This window comes from Elaeis guineensis, chromosome 4 (assembly GCF_000442705.2).
Source record: "Elaeis guineensis isolate ETL-2024a chromosome 4, EG11, whole genome shotgun sequence".
NCBI lineage: Eukaryota > Viridiplantae > Streptophyta > Magnoliopsida > Arecales > Arecaceae > Elaeis > Elaeis guineensis.
This window is the reverse complement of record NC_025996.2, coordinates 57,220,080-57,233,586: the sequence shown is the minus strand read 5'-3', so window position 1 is coordinate 57,233,586 and position 13,507 is coordinate 57,220,080. Positions and strand designations below refer to the sequence as shown.

At 32.5% G+C, this 13,507-nt stretch overlaps 1 protein-coding gene across 4 annotated transcripts; it reads left to right on the top strand.

The window, feature by feature from the left end:
* The first annotated feature begins 1,510 nt into the window (after positions 1-1,510).
* LOC105042500 (uncharacterized) lies at positions 1,511-8,053 on the top strand. Of its 4 annotated transcripts, XR_012140982.1 has the most exons (6): positions 1,513-1,797; positions 1,888-1,941; positions 3,040-3,144; positions 3,729-3,930; positions 5,339-5,605; positions 7,698-8,053. XR_012140982.1 is itself a non-coding variant. In XM_073256581.1 (5 exons), the coding sequence occupies exons 1-4, from the start codon at positions 1,735-1,737 to the stop codon at positions 3,861-3,863; spliced, it is 357 nt and encodes a 118-aa protein (XP_073112682.1). In that variant the 5' UTR covers positions 1,511-1,734; the 3' UTR covers positions 3,864-3,871; positions 7,698-8,038. The 4 variants fall into 4 exon arrangements, 2 of the variants coding, with proteins under 2 accessions (XP_073112682.1, XP_073112681.1); XM_073256581.1 differs by lacking the exon at positions 5,339-5,605 and having other exon boundaries at positions 1,511-1,797; positions 3,729-3,871; positions 7,698-8,038; XR_012140981.1 differs by lacking the exon at positions 5,339-5,605 and having other exon boundaries at positions 1,517-1,797; positions 7,698-8,029.
* The last annotated feature ends 5,454 nt before the right edge of the window (positions 8,054-13,507 follow it).

Below are 13,507 nucleotides of genomic sequence, written 5' to 3'. Positions count from 1 at the left end.
AAACCTGGGAACTGATTGACAAACCACAAGACAAAATAAAATTGGTGTAAATTGGATTCATAAGGTGGAATATAATTCAAATTGCTTGGCGCAAAGAAACAAAGCAAGGCTGCTTAATAAGAGATATGGGAAGTAAGCCAATATTGATTTTCATGAGATATTTGCTCTAACCGCTTGTTTTGGCCACTCAGAAAGACTAATTTGACATGAAGTTCAGCCTTTCGATGGAATAGCAAAAGAAAAGATCTGTGTGTCGAAGAAGCACGTGGCTTTTTTGCCAAATGAGTAGAAGAGAAGTTCATCCTTTTTTCTTTCCCTTCCTCTCTCTTAATATTATTGTTGAAAGGAATGAAAAAAAGAATTTGACTTTTGCTCCCATAAAATGACATAATGATATTGTTAAGCATCACATTTTTGTACTGCCCAAATTAACCATATCACTGACCCATTCATATTAATAATGATCAGGATAGACATGATGTCCTAGGAACCTATCACTAGCAATCATCTATGAATCAGATTTTGCTCACAATTTCATAATATTAACAATACAAAATTGACTTGCACAAATCTACAAATATGCAGGTTGACCTATGACATGATCTAAACCTGAACTGATTTGCCCAACCTAATCCTCACTTGAAGACCCATGGGATTCGGGTGCAAAATTTAATCTAATCTACATTTTTGGTTTGGTCTGGATCTTATATTTTCAACCCGATCATATCTAGTTTATCATCCAGATCTAATTTGGATTAGTAAAAGTAGACTCGATCTAAACTAAACTCAATCCAATCCAACCTAAAAACCCAAATCTTATAAACTTTCTCACTCTAAATATTTTTTCTAATTTATTGAATGAACTCTCATTTAAAAATTAGTTCATCTTTTTTCATCTCAAAAGCTCCATTCTTTCATTTATCTTTAGTTAATTATATTTAAACATTCATATTTCATTGGTTATTTTAGTGGATTCTTATTTATAATATTCCCAAGTATTTCAATATATAATTTAAAAAAATCATAGTTTGTAAATTTAAGAATGATCAATTACTTTAATGAAATTAAAAATTTTAATAAAATTTCAAATTTAAGTTACCCCTTTTAGTTTTTTTTGATAAATTTATATTTAATTATAAATTATTATATTTCAATTATAAAAGAATAACTAAAATTTTGACTGAAACTCTAAATTTGATCCAGTATGGTCTCCATCCAAATCCAAAAGGCTTAGCCTAATGGATTTGATCTGGATGCAAAATCGTGACCCAAATATGAAACCGGATCATGTCGTGATCAAATATTCCCTGTTCTAATCCGATCAGTTTGCAACCCCTGATCAGCACTAGCCAACAATATAAGGTTCATCAAAATCGTGTTTAAGTAAACATTTTATAAGTCTAGCTTAAAATAAATTTAAAAAAATCTAAAAATTAGAAGCAAATCAGATTCTCCGCTCCAAGAAATCTACATGGTGTCCGTCAGAAGTAACCGGGCCGGCACCTCCCCTGAAGCCCATCCCCACCCTGCAATACACGCCAATTCCTTTTCCCACGTGGCAGAAGAGCCGTCTGCGTCCATGTAACCGGCGGCCCCTTGCGTCGTACCCTGCTCTACGCCGACTATAATGTAAGTACGCGAACTGTCGGCCGACGTATATAAACAAATCGGCAATCCGGCGGAACGCACGATCTCTTGCTGCCGAGGGGTAACGAAGAACAATATATCATCGCCATGGGGGACGAGGAGTTGGGTTCCAGCTCTCGAGCAATCGACTCCTCCAACGTTGGCTTTCAGGTCCGCCTTCCTCTTTCTCGTTAGGGTTCTTACTTGTCTCCTACTCTTCTCTCGCCCCAATCTAAAATTCGATGCATCTAATTTATTCAGCTACTCAAGAAATGCGGGTGGAAGGAGGGTACCGGTCTTGGTGCTTCCGAGCAGGTCGGAATTCCTCTCAGATTTTATTATAGTGCTTGTTCTGCGACTCTATGGTTCCCTTAGATGATCTTATTTTTTTTTTATTACATACGAATTTTTGGTTATGATTCGTTCGATTTCGTTGATTCACTTTGTTTGCAATTGTCGTGGTGGTATTTGGAAATCTTTCAACTGGATTTTCTTCGCTGAATTATGATGTTCTTGATTTCTAGGGTTTTGTGCTCGCTTTTTTATTTTTTTTTATTTCCTTTAAGGTTGTCAGTGAGAATAGGACTATTATTCTTGTCTGGTCGTTGATTAGAGATCCTTAATTTGGAGCATTGTTAGGTTTGAACTACGATAATTGAATGTTTTCTTTATGAGAATATATTAAGGTAATTTTGGGGATTTTGTGCCCTCAGGTATCTTTTAGAGATTGGGTTGAGCCATTCTTGTGTGTTATCTAGATTTTACGTTTTGCGAGCACATCTAGATACCAAGTGAATAGTTCAATTGATCCGTATTGTTGCTTATGCCATTCCTGGGATTCGGGAATTTAAGTTGATCCTGCATCGGAGGAAAAGGTTATCATAAAAGATTTAATTGAGTGTAGCAGGTCACTTGGGCAGGTAGCATAACTAGTCAATAGTAAAATATGCCAGCTGTGCAGAGAGTACATGCTGTAGATGGACAAATTACTCCATAGGATAAATTTCCATATAGTATTTCTGATTTATTTCGTTTCTTTTTTTTAAAAAAAAAATAAAAGGCAAGATAATTATGAATTTGTGAGGATTTAGCACATAAAAGGTGGATGTGATCCACCATATTGAAACATTTATCGACTGGACCTGATGGAGTCTAATATTCATCTTGTTCTTGATTTCAAGTTCCGAAATGTTTCTTATTTGGATGTGCTTATGTTCATTTTCTTTGGCCATCTTGGGGGAAGCAGGTATGTGCTTGATGCTTATTATGTTCTTTGTGCCTTACTACCATAGTGATGTAATAATATATTTCCTGCCCATGCATTTGTTCTTTTGTTCTTTTTCCTTTTTGTGATATAAATATTGAAAAATCATGGACTCATCCTTACACAAAATTCATGGACTGATGGAACAGGGAAGGTTGGAACCTTTACAAACTCATGTGAAGAAAAATAAGCGTGGCCTTGGTGCGGAGAAAATAAAGGAAAAAAAGAAGCTTCCAAAGGATCCTACTTCTCAGGTGCAAAATGAACTTGTGAATTCCTGCATGCCTGTCACAGACAGTTTCTCTTTCCTCTCTTCTTTTCCTTAAGTGGCCAAAGTTTCTAAATGTGAAGGTGTTATACCATTTTCATTTTGGATATTCATTCTTTGGAGTGCAAAATAAAGGAAATGTCAGATAATCTTCTCCCTTCTTTTGATATAATATCGAAACAAAGCAGTGCAACTCAACATGACTGTTGAAAGTTAAAATTTGAAATTCTTTTAAACCATTTAAGTAGTAAACAGATTTTTCAATGTCTTTGCTTGAATATCCATTTCAAACAGTTCTTTAATTATTTAACTAGTGATTCTTTTTATAGAGCACTTTTCACCTCTCAAAATAGTATTTAACTAATGTAATTGAAAAAGAACTAAAGCGTTGCTTTTAGTTATGTGCATCCGCATCTTATTATTATTTCTACCAATTTCTTGCTCGAACATATCCTCTAATTTTGCAACTATTGCTACTCGGTCTTGCTCCTATTATTAGACATTCTCATTTTCTTATTGATAAAATTGTGACTGTGAAGTTAAGTGTGGTGTATGTGCTCCTATCATCAGGAAAACTTGCAAGCAAAGAAAAAACAGAAGTCAGGTTCTAAAAGGATGAGGAAGATGCAGCAAGAAGAGGAGAGAATGAAAGAGAAGGAATTTGAACGAGCCTTCTTCAGAGAGTTCTGGCCTGATAATGTCTGAATTCTGAAGTACACATTCTTTATATGCCACTCTCTTTCTGAGCTGAACCTATGAGAACTGTGTACCGGTACCTGAAGTTTCTTTCTTTTTTTTTTTTTTCTGTTCCCCTTCCTTTGGTTTAGTTACTTGTCTGTCTTGTAATGCAAAGCAAGTTTGCACTAGTCATTATGCTATGTCTTTGTTTTCACAGAACTACTTTGAACTCTTGCATTTGGATGTAATTTCACACAAAAATGCAATTTTGTTTTAGTATAGAGCAACTGATTTATCTGTACAAAAACTGCAAATAATATAAGATTCTTTCTCTTGATTTATGTTTAAGTTCATAAATTTAGATGATGAGTTTAGAGCAATTGTGTTTTACATTTCCTCCCATGCTGATGCACCATTTTGTGCAGTTAGCATTCTTGTATGATTATGTTCACTTATAAATAAACTAGTTCTTGGCATGTGCTTGGCATGTGAAATAAGTAAATTTTTGGAAAATCAATTAAGCAAAGGGGTATCTTTTGGAAAATATTTTTTTAAGTAAACCTAGCAGAATGGGATTTGAATACTGGATGGAGAGCCAGAATTGGGTTTGGCTGGAATGGGAATGGGACTTCCCTCCTCCAAACCAAATAGCTGGAGTGGGAGTCAATCATTCTCATTCTCATTCCAGAGCCTAACTCCCTCCGACCAAACATACCTTAAGTTCAGTTAAACTCAAAATCAACCCAACTCACTTAACTTTCTTGCATATGCTTGCGAACAATTATGTGAATGCAATGTAGTGCCAATAATTTTTATTGATACAAGCTCTATTTTTCTGCATTACAACATAACATACTTCCCATACTTCTTACATTTACTCTCATATGATAATGTACTTTTGTTTCTCTTCTTCTCGTATTTTGTTATCGCACTTGATGTTAACAACCTTAAGTGTGACTAAAGACAGCAAATTACCAATGATTATTGGTGAACAATTTTTAAGTCTATGAATCATCATCTAATTTACTAGCATTCCACCTTTTTCAACATTCATATAATGCAACAAGAACATATTGCAAATGAAATGACTGACATAATCATTGTTATAAGTTAATATTGTTATGAGTTAATAAACTCACATCTAACCCATGTGATGCATAGGGTATGTCTTTTTCTCCTCCTAATTATTTTTGAAATACAATATAACAATATAACAAATTATAATAAATAGAATGCTTCAGTAGCCAGTTTTTTCTGTTTCATATTAAGACTTGAAATTTAATGATAGTCAAATAGAAACTTCTGTCATTAATACCTACATATTAATGCTCCATCTATGAATGTTAAACTTCATTACTTCAAATAAACCTGTCAAGAGTCTCCACATTCCCAAAGGCCAGATCCTCCTATGTGCTTCTCTGCTTCCTACCACTGTTCTCAACTCATTTTGTACTGCTCTAAGTGCCAATGGCCTCGCTAACCCCCTCTGCTCCTGCCAACAGGGTCTCTGAGTTTGCCAGCTTTTGCTGAGGTCCATTGGCTTGCCTCTTCAGTCTCCCAATGTTGCACACCAACCTTGTGTTCCACTGCAATGAGACCATCGGCTTGCCTAGCCTTCATTGCTTCAGAGCGATGGTATGCCTTTGCTAGCCCCAGCCTTCAGCCATCATGCCCTACGTCATGGCAGTGGTGGGGGCCTCACCAAGCCCTTCAATTCCCTTAACTGCTGCATCCATGCCTGTTGCATCCTTGATGTCATCCCATTTGAGGTTACCTCCCTTTCCCTTCTCCAAATATTAGATCAGTTACGAATCTGGCAATTAGGTTTCTTTATAGTTTTCTCAATAAATAAATAAATAAATAAAAATATATATATAGAGAGAGAGAGAGATGTATATGTATATATGTATGTATACATATATACATATATACATATACATACATATACATATACAGACATATACAGACATATACATATACATACACACACACACACACACACACACACACACACACACATATATATATATATATATACATACATATATACATAGATACATATATATATACATAGATACATATATATGTATGTATGTATATATGTATATATGTATACATATGTATGTATATGTATATGTATATGTATGTATATGTATATATGTATATATGTATACATACATATATGTGTGTGTGTGTGTATATATATATATATATATATATATATATATATGCATGCATGCATGCATACATGTATGTATGTATGTATATGTGTAGATATGTATGTATGTATGTATGTATGTATCTATGTATCTATGTATATATATATATATGTATGTATGTATATGTATATGTATATGTATATATATGTATATATATGTGTGTGTGTGTGTGTGTGTGTGTGTGTGTCTATACATATATGTGTATATATATGTATATATATATATATATAAAGTGAGTGGACAATAATAGTGTCATAGTATGAGGAGGTTTTGGTTTAAGGGCAGAAGTCTTTCTTTCCTGCTTCACTGATCAGCTGTTTTATTAAAATCTGCCAGTCAGTTTGACTGATTTTTTCAGGTTTGCTAAGTGTCTGGTCAGATCTGGAAACCAAACTAGCTAAGGACTGGTTCACTAGATCTGCAGTCCAATTGTCCAGTCTGGTCTGGTCTGGTGATGATGGGTAATCGATTATCACCCATATAGTCTGTGAGTTGCTGATAATTACATTTATATGTAGTATTTATTACTAATCAAAATGTTTACCACCGTGGTGGTAGCCTGTGTGGAACGGGCCTTGGCATCTGCTCTGCGCGTCACAGGTTCAAAGCCACAGGCAATCGATTAAATGAGGGGATTTATCCTCGATGCCTGTGCGGGTGGGAGCAGATGCGGTTTCTGGTCCACCGAATACTGAGGTGGGGCTGGGGGTGACATACTCACCGGACTCGGGGTCTCCCCTCGAGCGTGGTGGGGAGGGGATTGCGCTTATTGCTCTCCGCATCGAACATTCACTTAGTGGGGTGGGGGCCCTCATAGTCACGCCCAGAGAGAGGGTTGCTATGCCGGTGACTCCCCCTCACCCCATTTTCTGTACCCCAAAAAAAAAAGGAAAATTAAAATGTTTCAGAATCTTTTGGATGGAGCTGCAAACTGCAAATTTTGCAATGGATTACAAATGGACCTAGTAAATTACAATGCTTGTCTTTCAGGATGAGCATGCTAATATCTACTTTCTTATCTTAGTACTATAAGGATGTTTGATTTCCAAAAGCAAAAGATGCTTGGCCAAGAGCACATGCTGTAGTTCCAGCTTGTTTCTGTGTACATTATGATTTCCCTTTAAAAGTTGCCTAGGTTGGGCTTTTTCCTTTCTTGATCTAGTCAGTGAAACTTGAATATTCTGAACTCTATGAAGTCATCTGCAACTTCAAAATGCATGTGAAGTATCGTTAGGACATGGAATGCTTGATCCTTAAGGAAAGGTTTCTCCTGTGGACTTGCATAACTTTAATAGCTGTTCTGAGCGACTTAGTTGTCAAGTTAAGAATATTACAGCCCCTTTTAGAAGACAATTTTGTAGCGTGACATGGTCATCATATTATTCAAGGTTCACTTTCCCTTCATTCTTTTTTCTTTTTATTTATTGGTATTTCCAGCATATCATGTTCTGAACTATTTTATGGGTTGCTGCAAAATTTGTTTCTGGGTTTATTTTGACCGAAAAACATAATATTCGTAGCATGGTCGACATAACTGAATTGTCCTTGCTAAAGAATATTGTCACCTACCACTTATTTTGTGAAGCCACTTGTGAAATAGATGGGACTAAGCTTGCAGGTTTGTGGCATCTTTTGAATACAGGATGGTAGAATTGGAACAGTCAAGCCAGCTTGCATTGAATCTCTGCCAAGTTGCCACTTGAATGAATCTGGCTGCAGGTCCCTTTTTGCACTTCTGCAGAGGCAACTATACACATTTTTGGCCATTCATCACTTCCAGCAGCTTTAGCTTGCTGCCTGACATGTAACTGACTCTGCCCCCTCTGTCATGTCTGAATTGTATGTTTCACCATGTAATATGTTCCTTATTGAGAAAAGTTATGTTTGTTACATTTTTGTTCAAATTTTCAGAAAGAATATAAAATGTACCTGAATTCCTACAAAACGCTTTTGCTGCTTTTAAGGATCCAAAGTCCTTATCCTATAGTGGTAGCTATACTAGTCCTGATGACCATTTCCCTGATCCTTTTTGTAAGTGTATAATAGTCTACGTGCTTTCCATTTTTAGACGGCACCCAAATTTTTCCTTCGAACTAACCTTTCTCCGGCAATTCTAAGGTTTGAGCATCTCATAATCCAGCCTGAGTTGCATTTTGGGTGACTGAGATACTGCTTGAGTTATTTGAGTAGAGGAGAAAGTTTTAGTGCACCGCATGCGGTGTAATAAAAATGACATGGAGCGCACCATCCAACCAAGCATGTAGCAATTATTTTTCAACATGCATTAAATAGCGTATTTAATGTCTGTAGTTTTATTTTTTCGTTTAAAAGTTTGAATGATAAAAATATCTTTTCTGTTTTCAAAAAAATTATGATATTTTATGATCATATTATAACATTCTATAATTAAATTATGATTTTCTGCATACAGAAAGTTATAATTTTTTTTTCAGAAGTTATAAAGAGAGAGATATTTTCGTTATTGAAAATTTATAAAATTTTTAAATGATGAAAATATCTCTCTCTTATGATATTTTGTGGTCAAATTGTAAAGAGAAAATCATAATTTTGATCGCAGGATTTGGCTATAGGATGTCATTATTTTTTTAAAAGAGAAGGATATTTTTGCCATTCAAAGTTTTAAACGAAAAAGTAAAAGTACAGACATTAAATGCGTATTGAAAAACGATGACTATATGGTCCAATCAGATAATGTGGTGTATTTTTTCTACGCCGCATGTGATGTACCCTAGGCAGCTTAGTTGGAATGCTATTGAGTTGTGATGGAAATTTCCTCAAAGTCATGGCATTCTTGATCTTTCAAAATTCCAGGCTCACTACTATCAAAAGACTTCTTTTTGTCCATCTCTTTCCATTTGGCAATCCCCCTTCTTTGAGATTCTAAAGATCAATGCTCATCTAAAATCACATTACAATCCAAAAGGTGGGGAATATGTGTCGCTAGGGGTAATATGTATTATTTGCTGTTTCAAGAAATGGTGGCACGATCCAGCTTCATGCACAAATCAGGGAAAAAATAGAAGAATCCTGGATGCGGTGATGTTGGTTCATGAAACAAAGTCCTTTGTAAGATGCCGAGAATCATATACAATACCCTGCTATTGCAAATCTCCAATTATGTGACCTTGGGCAAGCTTCTTTCCCATCACACCCCATCTCAGTAACACTAGCATTGTTGCTTTCCCTGTTGGATCGTTTGGACGGTATGTTCCTCCACCATCATTGCCTTCTTCTTCATCCAGTTCTTTCTTCACTTATTTGATGGGTATTTTGGGACCAAAAAAAGATTGTAGTGCATGTAATTGGAGAAGGAAAGGGAGAGGCTCTTTCAATATTACTTAAGGTCAGCAACCACCAAGTCATCACTTGGTAGTTGGGACAAAAAGGACCGCTCTTTTCTTACATGCACGATGAGGTTATAGATGGGCTTCTCTCCTAGTGAGAAGCTGGAAAAACAATGTACAGAACTAATTTGTTGAAGCTCCTTCAAGTTTGTTGTATGGTTGACCTTTACTCTGGTTGCCGACTCGCCGCCGTCGATGACTTTATTTTGATTTGCTTCTGCTACTGCAAAATTTGAAAATAAATCTGCCGACTACTTAAAGAATTGCCCAAAAATGACCATCTTTTTTAGATAAAAAATTTTTAGGTTGTGTTTGATGCATCACCAGACAATCTTGAAAGATAATCTGAATTACCTTCAAATCGATTGTCACTATTAAATTGTCAATAATGTTGATTACTACGTTTGGTACATGTAGGTAATATTGCAGTAAAATTACTGAAAATCTTGATTGACATGTTTGGCATGGCAGTCATATTACTGATAATATGAAATCAAATTCTTAAAATATCTTCCTTAACCTTATAATAATAATTATATTATATTATTATATATAATGATATTTATAATAAACTATTATAATATAATATATTATTTTATATTATTTTAATAATATAATATTATATTATATTATACTATATTATTATATATAATAATATTATATTATATTATATATTATATTAATAAAAGATATTATTATAATATATTATAATATTAATATATTAGTATATTAAATATATTATAATATAATAGTATAATAATATAATTAATATATGTTATGTAGAATAATATTTATATAATATATATTACAATATATTTATATAATATATAATATTATATGATAACATAATAATAAATTATTATAATATAATATATTATATTATTATATATATAATAATATTATATTATATACTATATTATATTAATATAAATATTAATAGAATATAGCATATATTATTATAATATATTATAATAATAATATTATAATATATAGTAATATAATATTAATAAAATTTATATAATTAATATAATATAAAATAATATATTTTAACAAAGTATATTATTATATTATATTATGATATGATAATAAATTATTATAATATAATATATTACATTATATTATATTAATAATATAATAATATATTATATTATACTATTTATTATATATTAATATTATATTATATATTATGTTATATTAATAAAAGATATTATTATAATATATTATAATATTCATATATTATATATTGTTATATAGAATAATATTTATATAATATGTATTACAATATATTAATATAATACATAATATTATATGATAATATAATAATAAATTAATATAATGTAATATAATATACTATATTATTATATATAATAATATTTTATTATATACTATATTATATTAATACAAGATATTAATATAATATAACATATATTATTATAATATAAAATAATAATATAATAATATATAGTAATATAATAATATAATATAATATAATAATTTATTGTTATATAATAAATTTATATAATATATATTATAATATATTATCATATACTATATTATTGTAATATAATATAGTTACTATAAAAATATAATAATAATATAATAATAGCATATTATATTATAATATATTATATCATGCTATTATATATAATAAGGGAGGGTGAGAGCCACTGGGGGAGGAATGGGTTTTGTATGATTTTTCTTTAAGGATAATTTTGTCCAAAATTTTTTTTATAATGTTACCAAACAAATTTAGATTGCCACCTCTCCCCAAGGTAATCTAGATTACCTCATGATAATCTGGATTGCGAAGATAATCTAGATTGCCATCCAAAAAGCATACCAAATACAATAATTTGATGGGCTCATTTTAATTGCCAACCAGATTGCTAGCTATCAAATGCAACCTTAGATTAGTTAGGACAATAACTATTTGGCATAGAAAATTAACATACAAATCTTTGTTTAATACTTAGCATCCAAATGTTTACCTTCTACCACTAACATTATGTTGGAGCAGTTTTTTTGTCTTTTTATCTTCTTAACAAAATGAGTTTATAAGCAATGAGATTTTATGACTTGTTAACTAGCTTCTTGCTCTCTAGTGCAACCACCATGAGACGGCCGAATTAGTTTTGGTAAGCATAGCTGACACCTTCAGTACAAGCTGTTGGATAACTATAGTTCATGTCATGATGATATTACTTCTAGCTCTAAGGAATCCCAAAAAATTTAGGGCAAAAATAATTCCCCCACATACGCTATTTGCTAGCTGGGTGTGTTATTTTGGTAGAATCTTGAACTCGGGCTCCTTCAACCCATATTATTTGATCAATTGGACAACATACTAATGAAGTAAAATAATTTTCATCGTCACTAAGGATCACATTATCATCAAAAAGCTTTATAGATATTGCCCATGTGATGGCCCATGACCTCACCAAAAAAAGTTAGTGAGAAATATTATTTAAATTTTTTAATCTTATATAAGTATCTAAATTTTTTCAGTGAATAATTCATATTGATCTAAATACACGTCCGTACGAATCCTCATATATTCTCTCTATTTAGGCTCTGATATCTCACTAGACTAAGAGTCTAAATCTATGCATCTATTCATAAGCATCATGATCGGTCTATAGTCAATATAATAAATCTATGTTGCAATATCTCCTAATTTACATATGCAATGGGCTAAATTGGTTTTGATATTATTTGTAACAATCCAAAACCTTACCTACAAAAATTGATCGAAAGATATTATTTGAATTTTTTGATCCTGTTTAAATCTCCAAGATCTTCTCAACAAATAACTAATGTGAACTAGATGCACACCATATGGATCTCCACATATATAGAATTAGACTTTCAAAAATGTTTGAAAGCCTACACAAGAATGGCAATCTCTCTGGCTATACTCTGCTTTCTATTATCAGTCATCTTCTGGCTACAATTCGTACTCATACTCTTGTTGCAAGACTGTTTTTGTTTGGTTCTATAATAAGCTGATTTGTGCATCAAGGTTCTTAGCATATGCTTCTGCATGTCTCTACAATTTATATGGTTTTTACTTCCTCCATCTTTGTTTATAGCCAGCTTGGCTTGCTTCAACTTCTAACAGATCTAATTCTTCCTTATCAGGCTTCCAGGACAAAGTTCATAACACTTTGTTTGCATCAATGTTTAAGATTCTGTACTAAATTTATGTTCATCTCTAACCAAATCTGCAAGCTCAGTGCTGTTGCTGGAATAGCCTATGGTTACATAATTGCAGCTGTAATGTTCTGAAAATGACCTGCCATCTGACTCTCATCTGGGATGGTTTTAAAAGGACTTTGGTTGTGGTACTCCTTTCAAGTGAGACCGTACAAATCTTATGTTCTTCCTTTTCCTCCTGGCATGTTTTCTGTTAGTGCCCTCAGGTGCACCTAGTTGTTCTTGTACTTTATTTTGTTATTTATTTTGTATGTCCACTCGCCTGAGTGGTTTTAAGTTTGCTTCTGTACAAGTGTTGGACCCTGTATTCTCTTTTGTTAAATGAAGCTTTGTTCCTCCTCTTTACCAAAAAAAAAAAAAAAATTTGTTGGACAGCCTACAGATCTACTTTTTGGTATAATTTTGCTTGACGTAGCCACCTGACTACAGTTCAAGGTGGAGCATGGAATCATGTAACTTTTTGGCTGCCTCATGAAAATAGGCATGCCATTTGAATTGATCGGGCTATCATATGGTTACAATTTATCAATTGGGTTCTCAAAATAGCTTTTTGTTTATATAATTTATGTCCCAACCGTAGCTATTGCTAAGAAAACATTGGATTAAGTAATTTGATGCTACAATTATATAATCTATGATATATTATTAATCATATATAAGATTACCTCATGACAAGCTTCTGTGTATGAGATCAAACATCCATCTTATACTAAATAAATCAAGAACATATCCTGATCATCTTGCTTTTGATTTTAATTTTTAATAACATAAATAATAAAATAGGAATCAAAATCTAATTCCATGGTACATAATAAAAAAGAAATTCAGAAAGAGGAAAAAAGAAAAACTGAAAAATAATGACTATTCTTTAGAA